The 23,239-nt window shown below is 41.8% G+C and overlaps 2 protein-coding genes, 2 long non-coding RNA genes and 1 other non-coding gene across 8 annotated transcripts in view; 4 read left to right on the top strand and 1 right to left on the bottom strand.

Annotated features, from left to right (window-relative positions):
* The window catches only part of LOC111065117, a 64,216-nt gene that overhangs the window by 13,442 nt on the left and 27,535 nt on the right, over positions 1-23,239 (bottom strand). Inside the window, exons 1-2 of one of the 3 annotated variants that reach the window (XR_002606951.2) lie at positions 7,670-7,907; positions 7,478-7,613 (exon numbers count right to left, since the gene is read on the bottom strand). The exons of 1 other annotated variant lie outside the window; for it this stretch is intronic. This is a non-coding gene — a long non-coding RNA (uncharacterized LOC111065117). Of the gene's footprint in view, positions 1-7,477; positions 7,614-7,669; positions 7,908-23,239 lie in introns of those variants that run through there. One more of the 3 variants, XR_002606950.2, reaches the window with a different exon arrangement.
* Positions 1-23,239, top strand: part of LOC111065115 — a 50,064-nt gene that overhangs the window by 2,182 nt on the left and 24,643 nt on the right. The window contains exon 2 of the mRNA XM_041595575.1: positions 5,665-5,777. Coding sequence (XP_041451509.1) covers positions 5,665-5,777 — 113 coding nt within the window. The remainder of the gene's footprint in view (positions 1-5,664; positions 5,778-23,239) is intronic.
* On the top strand, positions 6,224-9,294 carry LOC121405033. Of its 2 annotated transcripts, none has more exons than XR_005968334.1 (4): positions 6,224-6,473; positions 7,345-7,465; positions 7,533-8,719; positions 8,846-9,294. It is a non-coding gene; the product is annotated as an uncharacterized LOC121405033 (long non-coding RNA). The 2 variants fall into 2 exon arrangements; XR_005968335.1 differs by having other exon boundaries at positions 7,345-7,461.
* LOC111065116 lies at positions 15,051-16,281 on the top strand. The gene has a single exon (XM_022353113.2). The coding sequence runs from the start codon at positions 15,296-15,298 to the stop codon at positions 15,866-15,868; it is 573 nt and encodes a 190-aa protein (XP_022208805.1). The 5' UTR covers positions 15,051-15,295; the 3' UTR covers positions 15,869-16,281.
* Positions 22,817-22,888, top strand: Trnaq-uug. The gene has a single exon. It is a non-coding gene; the product is annotated as a tRNA-Gln (tRNA).

Raw genomic sequence — 23,239 nt, forward strand, 5'->3', positions numbered from 1 at the left:
GGTGGATTTGTATTGATTATTGTTGCTGCCACGCCCATGTTGCGAATATATCTTTTAGAAGCCCCAAGGGAATGAATATATTTATCAGACGGCGATAGGGGCGGTATAGACACGGAGAGAGTACATACATATGTACATATGTATGTATGTCCACAAAACTTTCGTAAAACATGTCAAATTTATAATTTGACATTTATGCATTCTTTATGATTATTTATTACGTTAAATGTTTGATTAAAACTGGCGACGACAGCAATCATCTTACTGAACGGACCGAACATTTCCCAACCCTCACCACTCAACCACCTCTCAAAACGACTGGTCTGGTCACTCTCTTCCGTTGCTACCTCTTAATTCATTTGCGACATTAATGGCTCCATTCTGCCCCAATTAGATAAACATGCAACAACAGGACAAACAACCACAATATATGTATGTCCATATGTAAGAGGCAAGGATTAAGTTCATGATCTTGAAATTGATTGTTGAAAAACCACAAAGATTATGCTCATGCATTTCATGTACATAAACCAAACATATGGTTTGATGTACATAAAGATTACCCAGACACTTGGCGGCATAGAGACAAGAAAAGACCCCGGACGGTTCCGAAAACGTGGCCGGGCCAAGCCAAGCCGGCGAGTCGGACTCTGAGTCCGGCCAAGGAATAATCAGTCGCAGAGAAACGAAACATACATAAATTACACAGACAAATGCACACCACTCAAGACTTCGTATATGTGAATGTACATATGCTTCTATATATAAAATCATTATCATTCATTTGAAATTTGAGATTTGTTCTCCCCACACACTCTCGTACTTTTTCGCTGATTTACTTGTTTTAATTTCATTTTAGCATTCACATTTTTCTCGCTTATTTCATTTTGTTAATTTGGTTTTTGTTATTGCTTCTTTGTTGCGAGGTTCAACTTCCGTCCTCGAACCTTGTCAAGTGCAGTTAAAATGTATTTTATGTGATATGTATGTTTCGAATAATATACTCGAACACAGTCGATCGAGTATGTGCAAGACTGAGGCAAACATTAGCTTTCAGTTGCCACAAACTCTGCTGGGGGGTGGGTGCGGGACACGGGCACTTCACCCAGAACAAATATATATAAAACTAAATAGTATATGTTCACCCCGATTTACATGCTGCCACATCACAAAAACAAGTCGTAAAACTCAAATTGAAGTCACGCTAAAAATATTACAGAAAAGAAAAAAACTGCGAGACATATAAAAAATGCTAACACTGTTTCTGTCGTCGTAAAAGTTTCGAGCAAAGCTGAAACTTTGCACACACTCAGTACAATACCCTTGGCCCTCAATTTATGCTAACGATTAAAATTTTATAAATGTATGTTATGTATTTTGTGTGAAAATCATCAGTTGCGGGATGGGCGGGTAGTTGGCGCCTAAATGTCGTTATAAGCGAGAAGGATGACAGCAATGGGAATGGGGATATGTAAGTACTTATAGAGAAATAACCAACATATGATTCAGCGGAGAGGAGTATTCTTACAGTGTGGCAGGGCCTTTGGGAATATGTAGCTTCTCCAAATTTTATCCACAGATCCACATAACTGATAAGAGCAACATTCAAAATTGTCTTATTGCTTATCGAAATAGAACTACTCTTAAATGTTCCTATAAGAGATCAGCAAAAGTTTACAAAAGAATTTCAGTTGGTGAGTGATTGTCGCAATACGACTCAGGGAGAAGTCTCATAAAAGGCTCTTGATAAGATTGCAGATCATACGAGATAAAGTTTTGAGATACAAGACAGCAGGGAAGACTTTTTTCTAGTAATGTATGAGTGCATGTATCCATTTACATATTTACGTACATAGTATTTGTAGGTATGTAATTAGTAATCAGTCAATCAGTCAATTCCCAAATTTTGTTACCCTGCTCGGCCAGCTTTTGTAGAAGTCTGATAACGAAACTTACACAAGTTTTTTGAGTGAAAGCTCAATGATCTCATTTTCGGCGGCTATTAATAAAATTATGGAATTTCATATCCCATCTAAACCATAACCGATTTCCTATAACTAATGCAAGTGTAAGTGTGTGCATACATACATATGTATATGTACATATATTGAAATATCTATAAGCGGAGTTTAGTTTCCTTATTAACTAATTTTATTGCGTTCTCTTGAATATTCTCATGTGGCTCCTCTTAATTAGGTACCAAGACCGAAGAATGTCAGCCAAGGTGCACGCCGCAAAGTGTTTTCACTCTGTTCTTTACTGTCTGTATGTACATAAGTATAAGTATAAGTACATACATACGTATGTATTTCCGTCCAAGACTTATCAGTATTCTTGGAATTTCTTTACGATGTGAAAAATCGAAAAAATAGTTTCCACTAAACGGAAGCATGTACTAAAGGGGTATATTCTATGATGTATTGTTCTTTGGGGCTATCCTCCGATTGGAGGTCTGTCCCGAGGACATCTTGTGCTCCCTCCAGAAACTGTTTCCGCTGTTGCTCGCTTGTAGTACTTCCATTTCGTTGATATGTACAATTTACATATTTAGGTCTTTGTTTATACTTGTACATATGTATGTATGTACATATGTTTGAATTGGGTTGTTATTTCGCTTTCTATTTGCGGCACTTGTTTAGCATTTTTACGTAATTTAAGATCGCCTTCTATTTCGCAGTTGTTTTTGTTGTTGTCCCTGCACTTTGTCATCCTCTGCTCTGCTCTGCTCTGCTTTGCTTTTGATGTCCATTGAGCGCGCTTGATGCGGGGCGTATTTTGCCAATGGGAGGTAGGTACGAGTATGTCTTGGGAACAGATGTTGTTTCCTTGATTGAAATTGGAACTTTGATAGGGTATGAGTAAGATGAAGGAATTTTTTCTATGCAAGAGAAATAAAGATATTGTAGCCCAGATTCGATCCAAGTACTACGATGATTAGTGCTTACTCGAATAATCATTGCATAATCTATATATTACCCTCAATGAACTTTGCCATTATCATCGACGAGCATCGGTGTCTAGGGTATCGTTTAGTCGAATTATGTTTTTCTATTTTCTGTTCTGCTTTTCTTTACTTTTCTGATCTTGTCGCTTTATCAGCGCATTCGAAATGTGGGAACCGAAACCAGAGCACTACTTAGCCCACGGGATGGACGTGGCAGCAGGGGGGACGCCTGAAATTGAAGATCAGAGCGTCTTGGCAGCATTTCGCCATCCGTTTTCCACAGCGCAACAGTTGACACCGACACCTGTCAGCGCTTCCCTGTGACTGGCCATCCCGCTGCAGAATGATAAGGCTACATTGAGAGGGAGAGTTCCAGTCGGCTCCTTCTCTCGCTCAGTGGGATCTGTTAATTAGAAATGCACGTGGCTTTTATTCTGCTTTGGCGCCTTTTCCAGCAAAGCAGCGCGCTCTCATTTTCGTACACGCCTCACCGGTCAATTGCATTTACAGTTGCAGCGATAAGCCTGGTCTCCGCGGGAATTGCCAGGTACGGGTACAGCGTAATAACCGCTTTCATACCCTTGCAGAGGCTACACCGACTTTCATCAGCCGCTTGTACCTGCACACTCCATGGGCATGGCCCGCTCTTTTTTCCATAAAATGGGATGACTATGATGGGATGATATGACTATTAGATGTCAATGCATGTACATATGTATGCACAGCAAGGGTAAATTAATTTCGGTGAATCTTTGTTTACTCTCTCTCCCTCCAATGCTCTTTCCTAATACACGTATGCATATAGCGGTACAAATATGCATATTCATGAGCAATATGCTCGTCTAATCATATGCAAATGGCAGAAACGCTTAGGCCTTAAGGGGAAAACATCCAGCAACTATTTATACGATACACATGTACATACATATATACATTTATACTGCACATAACTCTTTGACATATTGACCGATAAGTTGAGGTTAGTCGCAAATGTTATACTCATTTATTTTTATACAAACCAGATAACTTTGTCCGGTTGCTAATCCCCATGGAATTGTCCTTCTTTTCGAATATATTTTTGGTCAAAAAAAGTTTTATTTCCATTCCCGTAGGATTTGCATTCTATTAAACTTTTCAATCATACATATCTTAGGATTAATTCCAGCCTGAATACCAGAAATAAGAAGACCTGAGAGTCGCAAATTTGTGTTACCCAATATGGCTTTAAAGCCTAAATTCTAAAGGAAAGCTTGTCTGAAAATATGTTTTCATCAAAGTTCACAATATTATTTATTATTATATATTATTATATTATTTATAAATTAAAATTAGTTGTTTCAATAAATTTAGAACATATGAAGATGTCTGCCAATACAGTTTAAACAAAAATCAATTTTTTGTATATATGTATGTACATCTGTTTTCCTGTATTCATCGTCTTTCTATGCTCGTTCTTTCTAAATGGATAAATAATTTGCAAACAGCATTTGACTACTAATTGTTGCTGCTGTTTGCTGTAACTCTCGTATCTCTAGGCCAAAGCTACATCGGTAGAAATATCAACAACCAAAGTCAAGTTCATAATTTCAATTTTTCAAGGTTTTTGGTAAAAATTTTTCAACAGAAAGCAAAACAAAACAGCAGAAAGAAATAAAGAAAAATAGCGAAACAAACAAAATAAGTGTGCAAAAAGTAAGAAAAAGGGGCAATGGATGAAGGGGCTGGTGCTGGGGCTGGCGGCTGTGGCTTGTGGGACAGCAGAGGCAACAGCGAAAGTATTGACAATACAGCTTTTGTGCTTTATTTCACTTCTCTTTTTCGCCGGCTCGGCGGCTCCCATTCTCCGCTCATTTGTTTTGCTTTGGCCTTTTGTTTTGGAGTATTTTATGGTGGGCCAATAATTTACGCCGTCGCCATATACACCGACCGCACACACAGCCACAACTTCACACTGCCACCACACACAGTGCTGCTCGAAACTGTATGGCAGTTTCAAATAAGACTTGAAATTCACACTTATGTATTTGAATAATTCTCGGGCATTTCACGCGTAATGTAATGCGTAAATTCTTCCGTTTAAAATTAGTCATACACACAGAATATGTATAATCTTTCGATCGTTCCACCTGTGGAAATGAGACTGTTTTCTGATAGTTGTGGAGATTTGGTTGAATCCAGCTATCCTTTCTAGACGAATCTTGCCAACAACAAGTCATGAAATAAAGTCAGTGTTTTTCCATATATTTAAATATCGTACTTGTTTATTCCTATATTCTTGACCTGAGCTGTACCTGGGCATCAATCATTCACACAGACGAATACTAGTACATATATTGTACACATGGATATCTCCATTAGCGATCGGTTAGAGCGGTAGACTTGTATTCGGGGGGAAGTTGGGTAAATTCCCCATTGAGTTTCGAAGAAATTGCTTTCCCGTATAGCCCTGGCGCCGGTCGTCTTCCCGTTTTGCGATAATTTCATGACAGTTTCGGTGAGAGAGCTAGAGCGAGGGATTGCAAATGATACAAAGTTTGCTCATGGCGTTCCAGGAACTAATACAATTAGCAGTTGTTTTCCCAAGAAAACCCCTTAAATCTGGTCCCGTCCCCCTACACAGTGCACTGCGATATGCGTACTATATTATTATTTATCTGTCTACACAAATACTTATGTACTTACATATCAAGTCTCGCACACATTTTTACATACAAATGTAGCAATAGACGAATTCGCTGTAAGAGAAGTTTCCCTTCAAAGAACTGAGTCATTGGCGGTGGTGACGCCACGATCTATTCGGGCATTCGATTCTGATCCGTGTCAAAGGGGTAAGGTAAGCCTAGTGAATGAATAAACTGAATGAATACTACAAATAACATTTCCATTCTTCCGATGCACTTGGATTACTCCCAGCCCGTATATCTGTATAAATATTTGCTTGGCTTTCAGCACAGCAATTGCTACTGTTCCCCGTCAGTTACGATTGGCAGAAGAACCCAATTCTTTTATGACAGAGCAGTGTAAATACTGTTTGTATATGGGGAATTTGAAAGCTAGAGCAACCAAGTTTTGTGTGACAGACTCCTGTGATAGTATGTTTCCTGCTCCCTGCTAACCCTATCCCCTCCAGCGCTGCAGTCACTATTTGCTATTCTCTTTCTCGCTCACACACTCTGCCGACTCTGTGCGAACTCTGTCGGAGGAGACGTATAACTTACATTTAATATATAGATGACAGATTTAGCAATCAAATTTTAACTCATAAAATATTTTTTAAATTCCATAAAAGTAGAGTCGCGGCTACAGAAGCGACTCGCAACGTTCCTCCTCGTTTTTCTGTTAGGTTTTGGCTTCTAATTAATCTCTACGACGACAGCTTGAACATTCGCTAGTATCAACGAGGTCAGAAAACGAATCTAACATTTTTATGAGTACTAAAGACGCATCAGCCAGAGATTTAGGGGCTATCGCTGAGCTGGGAAGTGCTGCTACGGAGATTGGAGATGAGATCGATCGCTGGATTTCCGAGGTAATGCGGTCTACGTTCCGTTTGGCGTGGCGTGGCGTGAAACGAACATTTTCAGAAGGCAGACAGCTCTCATGCCTTGCAGCAACTAATTTAATTTGGGTTAATGATGTTTGAATTCGAAGACCACAAAATCTTCCTTTATTTTTAATTTTTTGCTGATTCTTCGATTTTCTTATTTATATTCGCTTCTTTTTTTTGCAATGTCTTCTCTTATCAAAATTAGGTCAAACTTGATGTAGGCACTTTTTGTTGATTAGATCGAGGAAAAAAAAAGCAGAAGAATTGTTGGTAATTTTTTGTGGCTGTTGCCAGCTCTGTGTTGTTGCGATTGCCTTCTTCTGTATGGCCTGCAGAGGGGATGGCAGCAGGGTTGGGGCTGGCTCTTAAGTGAATGATAAGAGTGGCTGGTGGTGATGTTGGTGTTATCAACAACTACAACAATGAAACAAATCAGTTTTCCTTGAGCGGTGCTGGAGTGTTTGCTGTGTGCGCGCCACAATCACGCATCACGCTTCACCCTCACCCTCACCTTAGCCACCTCCACCTTCACCACTCAGCAGCGGCGCCATACCCCCTTCGGGGCGATATTTTTGTGAAATTTTCTTGGTCTAGTTAAAGCATAGAAATGATAGTTTCTGTGGGCAGATAAAATATTTTTGCATTGCGACTGTTAATTGAGATAACGGGACATACTGTAGTATCATTTATATGCTCACTTACACAAACACAAACATATACACACAGTTGCAGATATAGATAGGAGTCACATGCGAAGCATTCTTTTTTTTTGCGACTGGCTGGAATACTGAATGCCATTCCCTAATTTTGATTGGTGATAATTTTTCGGTCTTATCAATTTCGTGCCATTTAGCGGGGATTTCTGTGCAAAAATTACCAGTTACGATGAGGTTTGCGTCTCTTTTCTTATGAATATGAGTGTACTGAGTAATTAATAGACCAACTTCTAGCAGAAGGAGTAATCACATATGTATGTATGTACCTACATATTGTTTTAAGACATCTGCAGCTTCATTAACCCGTATCCACATTCCCCACTAGTTCTGGCACTCAGGGAGATCGATCTCGTTGCCCCTACGTTGTATCAATCCATCTATACGTCATTCAGCTTCAGCTGGCAATCTACAGAAATTTATTTATGGCAGAATACTAGAAAATACTGTTGCCAGGCAAATTACCCACTGCCCGGCAGCCGATCCAACACTTTGCCCAGGCCTTATCAAGCACCAGACTTTCATCACTGGCAGCCAGTCAGCCGGGCACGTTCCGGCCAGGTCTTCTGAATTTACACTGAGGTGGAATCGGGAGGACGCCAGACTTCTGTCCGAAAAAACTGAACTGAACTGAATTGGGTTTTGGATTGTGAAATGCATACAAAGGCGGCAAACGGGAGAGTTTTGGCTGCCTGATTGATACCCAGATTATGGTGGGCCAGTTAATCGCATGCCTCGAGTGCTGGGTCGACTGTAAAATTATCAGCTGTTTACCATTAATTACATGCGCGTATCAAGCCGTATATACGAATCAAAATTTCCTAATTTCCCGTTCGTTACTCATACGCACAGTTGCCGTGCCAAAAAATAAAAAAAAAACCGCTCGTTGAGCTCAGGAGGGAGTGAAGTGGAACAAGTAGTGCTGCTGATTACGTTACGCACAAATCTACGCACGAGTGTGCGCAAATAGACTTTATAAAACTAATCTCCAACGGGCGCAGGCAGATTGGAACAAGGCACGGCGGAGCTGGGGTATACGGGGAATATGTTTGGTGGTAGCCTGCTTGCGTAAATATTTCAAGTGGCCTGGACGTCGGCTGATAACGAAGGGTCCGGTGGGGAAAAGGCATGGCAGCTGATTATAATATAATTATAGTTCTTAGCAACCACACGCACAAGCTGCCGACAAGATGAGAAAATGTCATCACTATCAGTCACCGCTTATCAGCACTGCTCTCTTTATGCATATGTACGAGTATGTACATACATACCTGCCAGTGTATGGAGCTGAATTCAGCTCTTTCAGCTCTGCCTGCCTGCCCTTCTCTTAATTAGAGTACAAATTTTAACTCTTGACGCTCTGTGGATCCACCTGTGAGTCACTCCAAAGATCTTATCCGGTGGATAAACCAACAAATTGGCCCATCCAAATCTACTCATGCTACCATGGCCTGCAAAAGTATCTTGGAGATACTTTGCAGTTAAAAATGTTGCTGTAAAACTTCCATATTTGAGGTAAATATTCTTGCACTATGCATATCTAAATGGAGTTCTTGTAGCATAGGAATCTATTTAATTTGCATTCAGCTCTAAGAACTTTACGATCCGAAGCAAATTTATCTCCAAATTACTCTCCCACAGAGCTGCGTGGTCATGTCGTCCATGAGCAGCGGACATTGCTCAACGATCCGATGAATAATATTCACACTAAGTGATAAGTGATAAGCCATATGGCCCCATCGCACTTCAAATGGACTTCTGGCTCCCTAGGTCTAACAGGCGTCGATAGGCTCGGAGATACTCTGCCACGTTTACAACATTCGAAATGGGTAATCTATCCACAGTTAGGGCTAATTTGCTCGCTTTTCAATGATTCCGGCAATGGGATCGTGACCTTTCAGCACTATCATCTTTCGAACCGATCTCTGTAATGATGTTTTAGTTCCCCGAAAATTCCAACAAATGTTTGCTTATGCGACATGGGTGCCTCTATCTCTATCTGAATATTTTTATACATTTCCACAAGACGAATCGTGCATACATTAAGAGAATCTGCTTTTGCCTGTCACTGGTCTAATGCATGACATAAATCTGATCTGATTCCCAATTGAAAACGTTTTTGTTTGGGGTGCTTTTCGTTTGTATTCCATTTTTCATTTCGCAAAGAAAAATTAAATTGCGTCAATTGAGTGGATCTGTCGAATCGGAATGGATCGGATCCGATCGAAGTTTGGGACTCATGCTGCATAATGGGTCGGCAAGGGCTGTACATTTAGATGATTATGCCGATGGTTCGTCTACTGATAAGGGCCCTCACGTGAGGCCATGTTTGATTCATGAAAATCATAGGGTAACACATAGTCGAGAGTGGCTGTATCTAAAGCGAGGGGACATCTGTTTTCTCGCTGTTACATGTCGGCATTTACGTTTGCTGCTATCAACAGTTTCGAGTCACATTCCGTCGCGTCATTTGCATACACTAATCGCCCCCGAAGCCCACCATTGGTCGAGCCAACTCCTTTGCCTATCGTTGCTCTACAAATTTCTAGAGTTGATTATTATGGAGCACCCCTAAAACAGTCCTCCCTTGGCTGATGATTGGACACCCCATTTGACAGCGAGCTTGATGCGGATTCGCACTTTTGGCTGATCGAAAATGGCTCCACGCCAGACACCACCAGAAAAGTTACACCCCATCTTACACCCACTCGCCTGACACAGATACATAAATGTACATACATATGTATGTATGTACGTGCCAAAGAGCCATCGGACACTTTGCATCCTCTTCAACAAGATCAGTTTCGGGTTGTCCCGACTTTTGCACACATTTTTTCGCACAAAAACTATATCCTAGAAAAGAATTAAAGCAGCGCCACAGAATTGGAAAAGAAAAAAAATAAATGAAGATAGCACAAGAAAAAGGTTGAAAACGCGTGTGACCCAGTTTATTTTCTATAATCACCCCTGCCTATGTACATACATATACACTAAGATATACTCGTTCATACATATATAGAAATCATAAATAAGATTACTGATTACTGGCAGTCGCCAGAGCCGTTGTTCGTAAACTATATGTCGCCGTTGCCAACTGCCCCCTATGTTCTTGCCTGAAACTTTTAGCTTTGGGATAGGTATATGCACATACATATACATGTACATATGTATGTACATTGGTGTACATGCGTGTGTGTGTCACTATACCCGATATAGCAGGTCTGTGGGTACCGTACCGTACCTAAAAATGGACCCGAAAAATACTTTCGATTGTCAATTGAGTGATTTACGTTGGCTTTTTGAGAATCGCAAAGAGTATGACTACCAAAAAGAATTCGCATGCAAGTTTTTTTTGGAGTTATGCTCATAGCAGTGGAGGAGGAACAGCTCAGTTGCTTGTGGTGGCAGGTCTGACCTAGCGGGACTAAGGTCCGTGGTAAGAGTCTGTCTTTCCAATCTCCGTTCTAGAAGTTATGCAAGCACCCAGGAACAACTTGGCACTGGAAAAATCTCAATTTGTTATGCTTCATCGTCGAAGGTTGATGCTTCGCCAATATGGAATTTCTATAAAAATGCATTTGGACTCATGCGGCAGGGGAGTGCGCAACCGAATGCAAACTCATCGCTGATACAAATAATATACATACATATGCATATAATATACTCGTAGTTATCGGAGTTTTAGCTCCAGCAATCCAGTTTTTAAGCGTTTCGTTCAGTTTTTCGTTATAATTGCATATGCAAATTTTGTGTTAAATTCAGTATTTTAAATGCTGGGGAATAACCACACCAAAACTTAAGTCGCAGGAACGGATAGCACAGTTTATAAATGTAAATGAAAATGAATGAATTCTGCGGGTTGTCGTCTATGTCGACCATTTTGAATGAATGGCCTGTGGAATGAATGACTAACTGACTGTATGAGTGATTGCGAAGCACTCGTACAGCAACAGAAAATAAATGAACGAAAATTACGCTTGATTTGAATTATGCAAATGAGGCGTAAAAGCCGCCACTATTAAAATCACCGAGCCCCCTCTGCATCCAGCCATCGCCTTCCAGCCCCCCCAATTCGACTCCAGCTGCCATTGGGCAATTGATTAGTAACAAAGACAAAAACAGCGAAACGTAGTGGAAGGAAATTGCATAATTTAAGAACATGTTCTGATACATGTTCTGATACATGAATGTGTACCAACGTATGTACATATGTACATACATATGTATGCATGTGTACTCATGTAATTTTTACAGATTTGACTTTCGGCGTGGTTTTAGTTTGGTATTAGTGTGTATTTATACTTTGGCCTTTTTCTATATTACTATTTCTGGCAAATGCTTATCCGCATCTATGTATGTACATATGTATCGAAACGTTTTAGCCATCGCTAAATCACACTTATTTTGCAAAAGATACGATTTGATAGAATAGAAATCAAATCTAATGTCCACACGTGTAATTAGATATTTCTGTTTTCTGGGGTACTTGTCGTTCGCTTTCTCGGTTTTCTTGATTTCCCCACAATATTGAAAATGCCCGACCCATGCGACACGACGCATGCTGCAGTCGCTATCGACGGAGGCACTAAAGACGACGCTGGCGTTTTACGTCGCTGCGCTGCGCTGTCAACGCTGGCGTTAGTAATGTGGTAAAGGTCTCGCACGTGTAACTGTTACACAGACGAAGACGGAGGGAGGGAGAGAGAGCTGCTGGGGAAGTGAAACTATTTATAATACTGCATTACAATGTTGCCAGCTAGAAACTGCGTAAAACATTTTTAATCGCACATGCCAATGACTCGTGTTGTTGGCCCTGTCACTGGCAGTGTGGGGGTGGTGGTCGAAGTGGTGTTTACATCACCCAGCCACCGACATCACACAGCCATGTGCAAATATTTCGGCGCATTACAAAATGTATGAAAATTTAATTGGAGGCCACATTGGTTGATGCTGTAGCTATCTGGGTAGAAAGCAGAACTGGGTGGCTGGGTATTGGGACTACTTACTCATCTCCAACAATGCAAACTACACACACAAAAAGTCAACTCGGTGGGTGACTGAGCCAATTGCTATATTCAAATTAAATGAACTGGTTTTTATCTTAATTGTATCAGGGATTATCCGCTGCCATATGCTCATAAATAATGTTTCGCAAATGATTTGATTTATTGTGCTTTGTCGGCCCCTCAAAGACGTGGCATGTCTTAGGCCCTACTAAATTCAAGTGCTATTATTGTTTGAAATATTAATGGAACTAAACTGAACCAACGTTCCCCATTTGCATGCCCCATTCCACATCACCTTTTACTCGGATGATAGTTCTCATGACATCGGAGCCTGCATAATGGCCTTTGAAATGACTTTAAAGTAAATTTCTGGGAAGTCTTCTGGATCGAAGCGGAAGTTCAGAGTGTTAAATTCTACGAAAATCAAAATTATCGTCGTTAGTCTGCATCTTTTTTTCTGTCATTAGCGGCTGGGTTGCCAGTTCCTGCATTGATCAGACAGTAAAAGTCCCAATCTAAATGGCGCCAAGGCGTGGCTTGATCTCTGAGGATCCCTCAGGTTTAATAGAAAAGTACTAAAGGATTTCAGGAATGCTTTTAAAATATAATCTAAAGCAATTTCTTGACCCATCTGGTCACATTTTCAAATTATCCCAATTTCCCTCTCAGCTCAAGTACTGTACGTAAGAAATCTTCTCAATATCCGCTCAATCCGTGCTTCCCATCAAGTTCAGCTTCTTCTGCCAGCCTTGCGACAATCTGTTCATATATGAATCACATGAATCACGGCGTCTGGGTTGGTTTGGTTGGTGGGCTAGTCGATGTCGATGCTACGATCTGGAAACTTGTCTGCGGCATTTGCAATAAATCCGGCAGGCGGCGATCATGTACAGAGCCATGTTGTACATGCCTCGACTTCGATTTTCAGTTGTCGAAAATTCGCACATTTTTTCCCTTTTCGATTACGGCTGCCGCCGCCGCTGTTGTTGTCGATTGGCCTTCCCAGGCCCCAGTGCGTGAGTGCGTGTATTGTTGGGTTGTCATTGTCATGTAGCCGGCAATTAAAATTGGTCCCCTTTGGCCCCTTCGCATTCTTCCCCCTGGGTCTGGGCCACCACACCAACTCCTCTCCAATTGGCCAGGGCAGCTGTTAAATAATTTATGAAGTGCGTAAGGCCTCTGGCACGCATTTCAAGCAGTTCCAGAGCTCAACTTGACTCCGACCAAATATTTTCGCATCGCACACGCACTTTTTTTGGGTTTCGTTGTTTAATTTTCAGCGTCTTCTTTTTGGGCGGACTTGGTCTTGGTTTTGGTCTTGCGAGGAGCCGGAAAAATATTTGGCCACGCAGGTTTCTTGTTGCTCATTAAACATTTTGGTTACATTTTGCGATCTGCATGCAAATACCGCTGATTAGAACGAACCGGACCCCAAAGTCGGACAAATGAAGGCGCCGATTACGGGCCAGATTGGCCAGCCATAAATCAATAAGTAACCAAGACACGCCACGCTGACAATACGATCCGATCAGATCCACACAAGCCAAATGGAAACTGGAGCTAAACCCAAGCCCAAGCCCCTACACTAGCGCCGAAACCGATATCGGCCCATGCCGGGGTCATGCTAGCTGGTCTGGCCATGATGGGTCTGCAAAGGGCTCGGCCAAGGGGTCGGTCCGTCGGTCTTCCGGGTCCTCCCCGCTCTGGCCATCTTTCTTGGCTGATCACGATTGCTCGCTCAACCTTAGCGCACAGTCAGGCAGAGTCGGAGTCAACGTCAGAGTAGGAGAGGGTTGAGGGCTCCTCGTCAAGTGTTAAGCTACCACAGCCATACATATAAGCAGATAGAGAATCTCAAGTCTGAAACGTCCAGGCATACTACTCTGAGCCGAGCCTGATTAATTATGAATTGAGTGTCTGCGTTGCCTGCACTTGCACTTCTGGCACTTCTGGTTCTTTTACATTTTAGCTGCACTTGCCCGATGCACTTGCGGCACTTTTCATATTTTTACGCTTGCAGAGTTCGCGACGCCGTCGATGGATGACTTCATATTGTCTCAGTGCGGGAAAAGGGGGCTGGCAAAGAGGAGGCATTCGAGCAACAACTTTTGACACGCTATATGCCACCATACACTGTACCAACCAGGAGTGGACCCCAACACGATCCAGTACTTATTCTACTAATAAAACTTAAGAATAGTAAATAGTACAATAATTGCATTGCACTTCTCTCGCAGCACACTGGATGGACCCAACCGATCCAGAAGATCCGCTCCTGTGCTCGCAAGTAGGAGTACACTTTCAACGGCTGGGCATGCACTATTGCTCAGCGGCACGTCGCAGTGTCTTTATCATATAAACGGTACGATTTAAATTAATAATTAAACCCTGCTTGCGGTCTTTGGTCTGGTCGTTGTCTTGGTCTTGCTGATGGTCAGGCCATCTGCCTTGCAGGTGGATATGATGTGGATTAAGCTGCCCCCTCGATGCAATAAATCAACGGGGACATTGGGCTTGTCCAATGTGTGCAGCCAAATGAAAAGTTTCCTCCTCACGCGGACTGTCTTGTCTCGTCTCGCCTCGCCTCTGCCCGTCTCGTCACCGGCCCAACTTATCTCATCTCAGCGAATCCATTAGCCATACGGGAGCCAAACCTCATTACAAACTGGGCGGTTCATCACCAGCGAAAAATAACTTATCATATAGATTGGTTCTGTGCAGTCTTGCTGCTGATCTGGTAGAGAGAAAAGTGTACAGATCCCACCAGCTTCCTTTTATTATCTACGTATTCTCGATACTCTCAGACTTTCCTGCCAGTTTTTATACAAGCCAAAGCCAAAGGGCTTTGCCCTAACAGTCAGACACAACTGCCGTACTGAGATGGAGGTACATAAATTTGAATAACACTAAATTTTCCGTGCTCGCTATTAAATCCGTAGCAGACCTTGCAAGGCGAAGCATAGACTAAATTGATAGGATACCATCGAAAGGACCATGCGACAAGCTCTCTAGAAGGAGCAGTTCCAAGTGGCAGGGTTCCAAAGACGCAACATTAACAAACAAAAATCCAAAAAACCCACTGAGAATGCTGGTAATGGACGCCCTCTTCAATAGTCTGCTCGTGGTCAGCTCCGGCTATGCAATTTACACCTTGCATCCGCTGCAGACCCCGTACGGATATGGGGCGGCAACCCTAAGTCTGATCCACGGACTGCTGGGCGTGGTACGGGCCACCCGCAATGATGACGACGACTGCAATCGGTTGCGACTGATCACGTCGGGAGTCATGGAGATTGCTCCGCTGCCCATAGTCAACATAGAGCTATATCTGAAGTCGTCGAGTCCCAGCCTGGCCTTGGCCCATAGCTGCTTTTTGGTGCCTCTTGCCTACGATATTCTCGCCAAAATGGGCGATAACGAGGACAGCTCCACGGAATCGCTCAAGGAGCTCACGCTCCTGGGAAACCTGGTCTCACTGCTCTTCCTGGGCGTCAATCAGTCAAGCAATATGTACGGAGCCATGGCCGCTGTGGCCTTCGGGGCCCGCTACGGCTCCCTGATACTCGAATACTACCGTGAAGGTCTTGGTTCTGACTTCAGGCTGCTGGCGAATTCCCTCTTTATTGTGCTGATGACCCTGACCCTGTCGGCTAAGTAACTATCAATCACCACCCAAATCCTCAGCACTGTCGGGACTCCATTAAAAACCCATCCAAAACCCCTTTTTCGCCAACTCAAGGCTGCGGGCTTGCGGTTCATTGGCTCAACAATGGCTCAACGGCGGCTCAATAAACTTGCAATTAATGTTTGCAAATTAAAATTCAAAAATAAACATTCATTGTTTTGTCCCACACAAAAAATTAAGTGTCCCCCATCATCACCATGATACTCCTCACATCCAGGCAATCTACTGTCTTGAGCGGGAGCAGCTGGGAATAACACTGCCTCAATTTTCAACGTTAACGGGGCCTTTCCGTGGATGCGCAAATAAGTTGAAAACTTTTGGATAATGCTCGTAATAATTCCTAAGAAGGAATAAGCGGTTACACTAAAAGAGATTTAAAGTTAAGGAACTCGTATGAATGTGAAATTAAATAGAAAGCAAAAAACATGTAGATCATGTGTGAAATTAGTGTTTATTCGTGTCGAAGAACCGAACCAAATTGCCATCCATACAATTCCAGCAAACATTACTCAGAGATCCTCGGCCCCCGGAATAAGGGGACCTCTAGGACTTAAGTATCGCTGCTATTGGGCGTTAATCTTTTGTGGCGAAACGCTAATGAAACGGCGCCATAAAAAGGGCTAAGTAATGTGCAGAAAAATCCCGCGAACAGGGAGGGGCAGCGCGGCTGGGCCAAGGTCGGTGCCCAATAATTTATGCATTTTAATTTATTGTCCGTTTTTTGGGTCTGGTCCTGTTCTGGTTTTTATAATGGCTATCTCGCACAGTCCCCCTCCCACTTACATATGTATGTGCGGCACCAATCATTTCAAAATTTGCATTTCGATGAATCGCAAAGCTGCTGCCTCCCTATGCGGTGGTAGAGTGAGACGGAGACGAGGAGGAGACGAGCATACGAATGCGCCAAACAACAGACAAATTCATTTTTCAGTTAAAAGACGATCCATTTATTTTATGAATCAAAGCGCAGGAGGAAATACATATCCCAGCGTCGGGAAGAAATAACACAAAAAAAAAAACAAATATACAAAACTTTGAACCGCAAAATATTATAAAAATTTATAAAGCAGAAAAAGAAAAGCGAAAAAGCTACAAAAATCAACAGAGACCGAAAGAGAAAAACAAAACAGAAGGGCAAAAAAGGAAACGGCGAAAAAAACGCGCGCACAAAACTGCACGCCAAATGCGCGCCGGCGCAGCGACGTCGCTTCGAGTCTGTCTTCCGCCACCCGGTCCGTCCCACTTGAACCCGCGCTGCTCCCACAGTCTCTCGGACAAGTTCAAAAACCTGCACTCTGTTTGTGGTGCTGTGAGTCAGCCGCCGCAGTCGGAGTCGGTTAAAAAAGCCGGCCGGCATTGGCGCAGTCTTGTTTTTTTCCATTTCTTCCTCCTTTTGCTCTTATGAGTATTTACTAAAAGAGACGACCAAAAAGGAAAGATACGTATATACTAGTATTTATGTATACATACATACGAGTATGTACGTGTCTGCGATGCTGATGCTGTTGATACCCTTTCGGTTTGTTTGTTTATGTGCTATTTGATTAAATCGATTTGAATTTTATTTATCTTTAAATATAATTATTATGTACGTCGCTAGACTTTTGGGGCTTTATATGAAGGATACAAGCTTGTGTTGGTTGAAGAGTTTTTCTGCTCTGCGTTGCAAACATCTGATCAAAATCATTATACTGTCTGCAAGAGCATGCAAACGATCAGCACCCGCAGCCACAAACAAGAAGAGGAAGAGGGAGAAGAAGTAACAGCGACGTCGTTAAACAAAAGAAAAAAAAATGATGCATGCAAAATGAATGCGGACATCAGAGAGACGGCGAGAGAGTGCGAATACGGCTAATGAATGCGAAATGGAACACAGAAACAAGGAATGCATGCAGTAACGGGGTCGCATAGTAGATACACTAACTAAAAGACGATGTTGGGGCTAGCAGCGCAGTACAATGTCCACCCAAAGTACATATAGAACATTGTATTTACATTCATAAATTCAAAGTCTATGGTTTGCGACAAATCTGATCGAAAATCAAGCATACTCCCGGAACTAAAAACTCTCCGTTGCCATACATATCTTTAATGAATTCCAGCGAGTGTTTATTCGAAATGAAACGCTCAATACTGGGGCAACGCCAACGCAACCGGCATCTCTGTTTGCCAGCAGCAGCACATACATAGATACGTGTATGCATCTGGATTTCTTGGGGTTTCTATGTGTGCGTGCATTGAGCGATGGCGCGAAATTTAAAAAAGCTACGTTTCAGCGACGACTTGGCGGCCTCCAATTGGGACTGACTTGGGCTGACGCTTAGGCTGACGTTGCTGTGGTTTCGACTGGATTTTGTTGTTGTACGTGATTTGTTTACGAATCTTAACTTAATATGTACACACTGTGCATTAAATTACCACGAAAGGCGTCGTCTGTTTAAATATTGTGCATTCACAAATACGCGATACATAAAATCACAGCTCTGCTCTGTCTACTATTTGCACTGGGCCCTGGACAGGGACAGGGACCCATACCAAAGCGAGGCCTAAATGCGAAATGCTCGGGCCGATCAGTGAAACAGTATAACCGTTACTTATCCGTTACGCTGCTGTAGCAGCCACATACTCACAACTACAATCACACTTGAATACTCAATCATTTGAATTCGAAAAATAAAACTAAATAAAACCATACAGCAAAATATAAAAAAAATTAAAAAGAAATTATAAATAATTTTGTTATACCCATTTATTCGAAACGAGTGAAACATCCACGGATTGCAACAAGAAATAAACACAAATGTTTATACAAATCGTATATTTAGTACATTATTCGGTTGTATTCAGTTGACGGACGCCTACTAATGATTCATGGGTTCTGTTTCATGAAAAAGATTTTCATACATATGTACATACATATGTGTGTATGTATGTATGTAAGCATGTACATTTCTTGTTTAATGAGCTTTCACAGATGAATAAAAGCGAATTCTAAGAAATAACATTACGTTTATTGCACGCCAATGTTTATTCATTCAACAAGATGTTATACAAAAATCTATGACCAAAATGACTTCCCAGTCTGGGGGCTGCACTCCCAATTAGCATACGGGTTAAGTCTACCCATTAAAACTTGTTAATTTCGATCTTCGATGTAGCCTGTTAACAAGAGAACAAACTAGGAAGTAAGGCAAACTGACACAGAGAAAAAACGTTGAGCGAAGCGACTGCTAAATTAGTGCAAGTCATTTGCATGGATTAAACTTAATTCATATTTGAATACCCATTTGATTTGGCCGCTTCGCAGATCTGTGTGTGTATTTCTCTTTTGGGAATTAGCATTTTAAAATGACGTCATGGTTAGACTTGGGGACTTAGGGACAGTGGCTGGAGCTGGGGCCCTGCACCTGTCGCCAGATTTCTTAAGTCTCTGCCTTAAATTCAGTTCGTCATCGGGTTCAGCCCGAGCCACAGTTAGGAAACGAGTTTAGTTTTTAGTGCAGACTCGAATTTATAGACACCGATATTCAGATATTCCATTTCCAGTATTTTTACCATCTACGCATGTATATTCATCGCTTTGTCTGTATATATTTATATGTGTGTGTGCGTATATATTTTAAAGTCGGTGTGGTTATGCATTAACTAAATTATTTATCCCATGATTGTCACATTAAAAATTTTTGGATTTGCTTTGGGAAAGTTTCCTTGGCTGCAGACGATCCTCTCTTGTATGGTTGGAATTCACAAAATACCTGCTGCTAAATACTTTCCGTTAAAGAGCAAAGCAAAACTTAACCTATCCATCACAGGAAGATATCGGTATGAGATACTACATCTCATGTACTTATGTACATCCTTTTAGATGTAAAAAGTGTAAATCAAAAACCAAATCAAACCTGTTTTATATAATTCATAGTCAAATATCTCAGGATTGTTCTCTATATGGAAAGTGACGATATTTTTGTGTGCATTTTCGCTATTAGCATTACACAAATGTCACTTGATCTGTCGCCTGACACATTTTCCACTCCCTCCGAGTGCGTTGAATGTGCGTGCGAATGTGTGTGCAGCACTTAAAGAAAAATGAATGTGAAAAGTTTTGCTCCGAATTCGTTGATGAGAAAGGCGATAGAGACGGGTTAGACATTTGAAAAGAATTTTCCGTTGTCAGTTCTTGTGCGTCAAGACAAAAATATAGACATATGAATGTATATGTACACATACATATGTATCTATTGTACATGTGCATGTACAATGCACATACATAGAACGCTCGCAATATGCGTAATTTGGTTCGCCATGTGAACTGTTCTGATTCTGATTCCCGATCCCAATCAAAGCTCACATTGTGAGTTTGAAATTCAAAACCAAAAAAGCAAAAAATCAAAGGCCAGCGGAATTCAGTTTACCTGTAGGAGAAGTACTCAGTCGACTGAGATTCGTAAACCCCGAAAAACGCATAACAAATGAAAATCAGAACACAGAAATAATGCTGAAAAGGACAAACTTTTATTCAAAGCAAACAATAGTCAAAGCATAATGAATGGCACAGGAAACAAAAAAACCCAGATGACATGAAGAAAAAGGTGAATGAAGGCTGAATAAAGGTTGAACACCGAGGAGGTCCCCGTGAGGAGGAGCTTTGTGGAATGGTTATCCCGTCTTTGTCCTTGGCGGCGTAGGTAACCAAGTTCCTTTTTCGGGCCACGTACAGTCCCATCAAAGGCTTTCTGTCTGTGCATTTCTGTGCAAGTCTGTGCATGTCTTTTCATTTTTACCATCTATTCCTCAATGTCTCTCTAGTCTCTCAATGACTTAACTCTTTGTCTGAACCATTTGAAGAAGTGGGATAGCAAATATTTGTGGTCAGAGCCATTAATTTGATTTTGGCTGGAAATTTATATATGTATTTATATTTGAAGTAAATTCTATCAGTAGAGTAGATTAGTCAAGTGCCAGACAGGCTATCACATTCCAGTCCAGTTCCAGTTTAAGTTCCATTTTGTTCCCAAGATGGAGAATGAAACGCGATTTATGTGGCAAAGGAGATCGTGGAGTGTGTAGTGTACGTACGCGTAGTTTCAACACACGCCGTGGCTGACCACTTGTGTGGAGGCAGACTTATCGTACCATCGATCTGAAGTGTAAATACAAGCGAACTCAACCGAACCGAAAAGCCCCCTCCAAGGGTGGCACCAATTTGTATGGTAATGGCAATAAAATATATGGAATTAAATTTAAAATAGTTGATGTCGTTTATCAGTGTTTGGTTAAGGCGAAAGGGTGCCCGCCAGCCAGCCACGTCGAGTTAAATTTTGTAGAGTTCAGTTCCCTGAAAATTAAATACAAATATTATTTATTTATAGCCGCAATCGGTATATAGAATCTATGGAGATAGGCGACAGAGGAAGTGGAGTCTTGGCTCTATTTACTCTTCAGCGTTCGTTGCATTTTTGAGCCCCGTATCGGAGACACTGAAATGACGAAATCAGCACCAGAGGCCGGCCACTCGAAATGGTAATGTCTGTCTGTTTTTATTATTGTTATTAGCCATGTCTGCGGCAGTCAATGAAGTCTGAAGAATTTTTATTACAATAGAACTCGACGAACGTGCCGGGTGGCTTTGCGGAGGGACACACAGGAGGGACTCGGAGAGTCAGGGCTTCAATCAAGAATGGCTTCTTGCAAATACAGAAATCACAAATTCATTAAGTGCCCATGGGAAACCATAACGCCCGCAAAACCCATAAAGCGTACAAAGCGCGGCTCCGTCTCTCTATGAACACCTTAGGCCTAAGGTGTCTACAGGTGTCAATACATAGTTCGGTTGAGTTGAATTGTGTGGAGCGGCGATAGGGCAGCTCGTTTTCGATTTGTCAATTTTTATGTTTTCATAGTTACGTGTCTGAATTTTTTGAGCAACGCTGATGAGGGAGTCTAGTCTCCTTGGTATCTGTTGCTGTGTGATCTCTGTACGAGTGCGCACTCGTATAACAGCCACACTCTTGTATGTGAGTGTCATGCCTAAACCAGATCGCAGACCCTAGAATCCCCTTTTGATTGTTCGCTGCCGGTCGGGGTGATAAGTAGACGCGTTGTCTTATTCCGCAGTCATTTCAGATTCAATTTTCGACCATAAATGTAATTGTAATTGTTTGGCTCGTTTTCAGCCGGCTGAAGAGCGGGGTGAGACTCTTGTAAACAGAGTTTCCCCTTTGGGCGATTTCCATTCAGTTTGGCAACAGAAGACAAAATTCTTTATTTCCCTTTCTTTTGTTTCCCTCCTATTATATACAGCTGTGCTCATGGAAATAGTAGTGCCGCACCACACCACTTTCAGGACTGTTTTTGAGATCCTTCCAGTCTTTTAAATTAAACCTCTCTGGATATCCTGTCATTTGAAATGTCCTTTCAATTTTACATTTGTATGTATGTATGTATGTATATTGCGCAATAAATAATTGCAAACAAGCTTTTACACTCACAATCTTCGTATTTACAAACAAATCCTCTTATTGAATCGAATAGGAGCAAGGAATTGTTGCATTGCATCAGTGATGGGATAAAGTACCATTGAAAATTCCGTCCGTCAATTTGAGTCAATTATTTCCTAATAGCCTTTAACGAGCCACCTGAACTTTGGCATTATCCTCAGTGCATATTACATAAGGGCACTCACAGAGGCAGCCTTCACCTGGTGGAATTACTGCATGCATTCATGCCCATGCATGAACCCTGTCTAAAGGGAGAGGCTGCTGGGCTGAAGGTCAGGCAGGAGCATAGCTATTCATAGACTGTGGGATGTCAGGGTGTCTGTCTCTTGCTACGTCTCGCCAACCGGAGAGGTGCGCGCTATCTGTGTCTGTGCTCCGTATCGACCAAGCTTTTAGTATCGAATCGGGTGCAGAGTAAAAATCTGGTTCTATGGTGTAATGGTTAGCACTCTGGACTTTGAATCCAGCGATCCGAGTTCAAATCTCGGTAGAACCTTGCGGGTAGGTTCTATTCTTTTTCTATTCTATGTATATTATTTAAATATTATTACCATTCAGAGATTGGTGGTATTTCGTCGTTTATATTTTTGGCTCTTTTATTTTTTTTGTTTGCTTGCAGCCTGTCAAGAGTGTCGCTTATCAGACTTGGTTGATTGACAGCAGTTTGGACCTTCTATTCGCTTTTATTTGCCCATCATGGCTGATAATGTTGATGATGATGACGACGTTGGGGTCGATGATGAGGTTAGTTTTGGTAGTGGGGAACAGATTGAAAGAGCGAGAGAGAGAAAAGCTGGCTCAACAATATTGGTCTATAGTCGGCACTTCATTGGTCATTATCTCGTTA

The sequence above is a fragment of the Drosophila obscura genome, unplaced genomic scaffold (assembly GCF_018151105.1).
Source record: "Drosophila obscura isolate BZ-5 IFL unplaced genomic scaffold, ASM1815110v1 contig_73, whole genome shotgun sequence".
NCBI lineage: Eukaryota > Metazoa > Arthropoda > Insecta > Diptera > Drosophilidae > Drosophila > Drosophila obscura.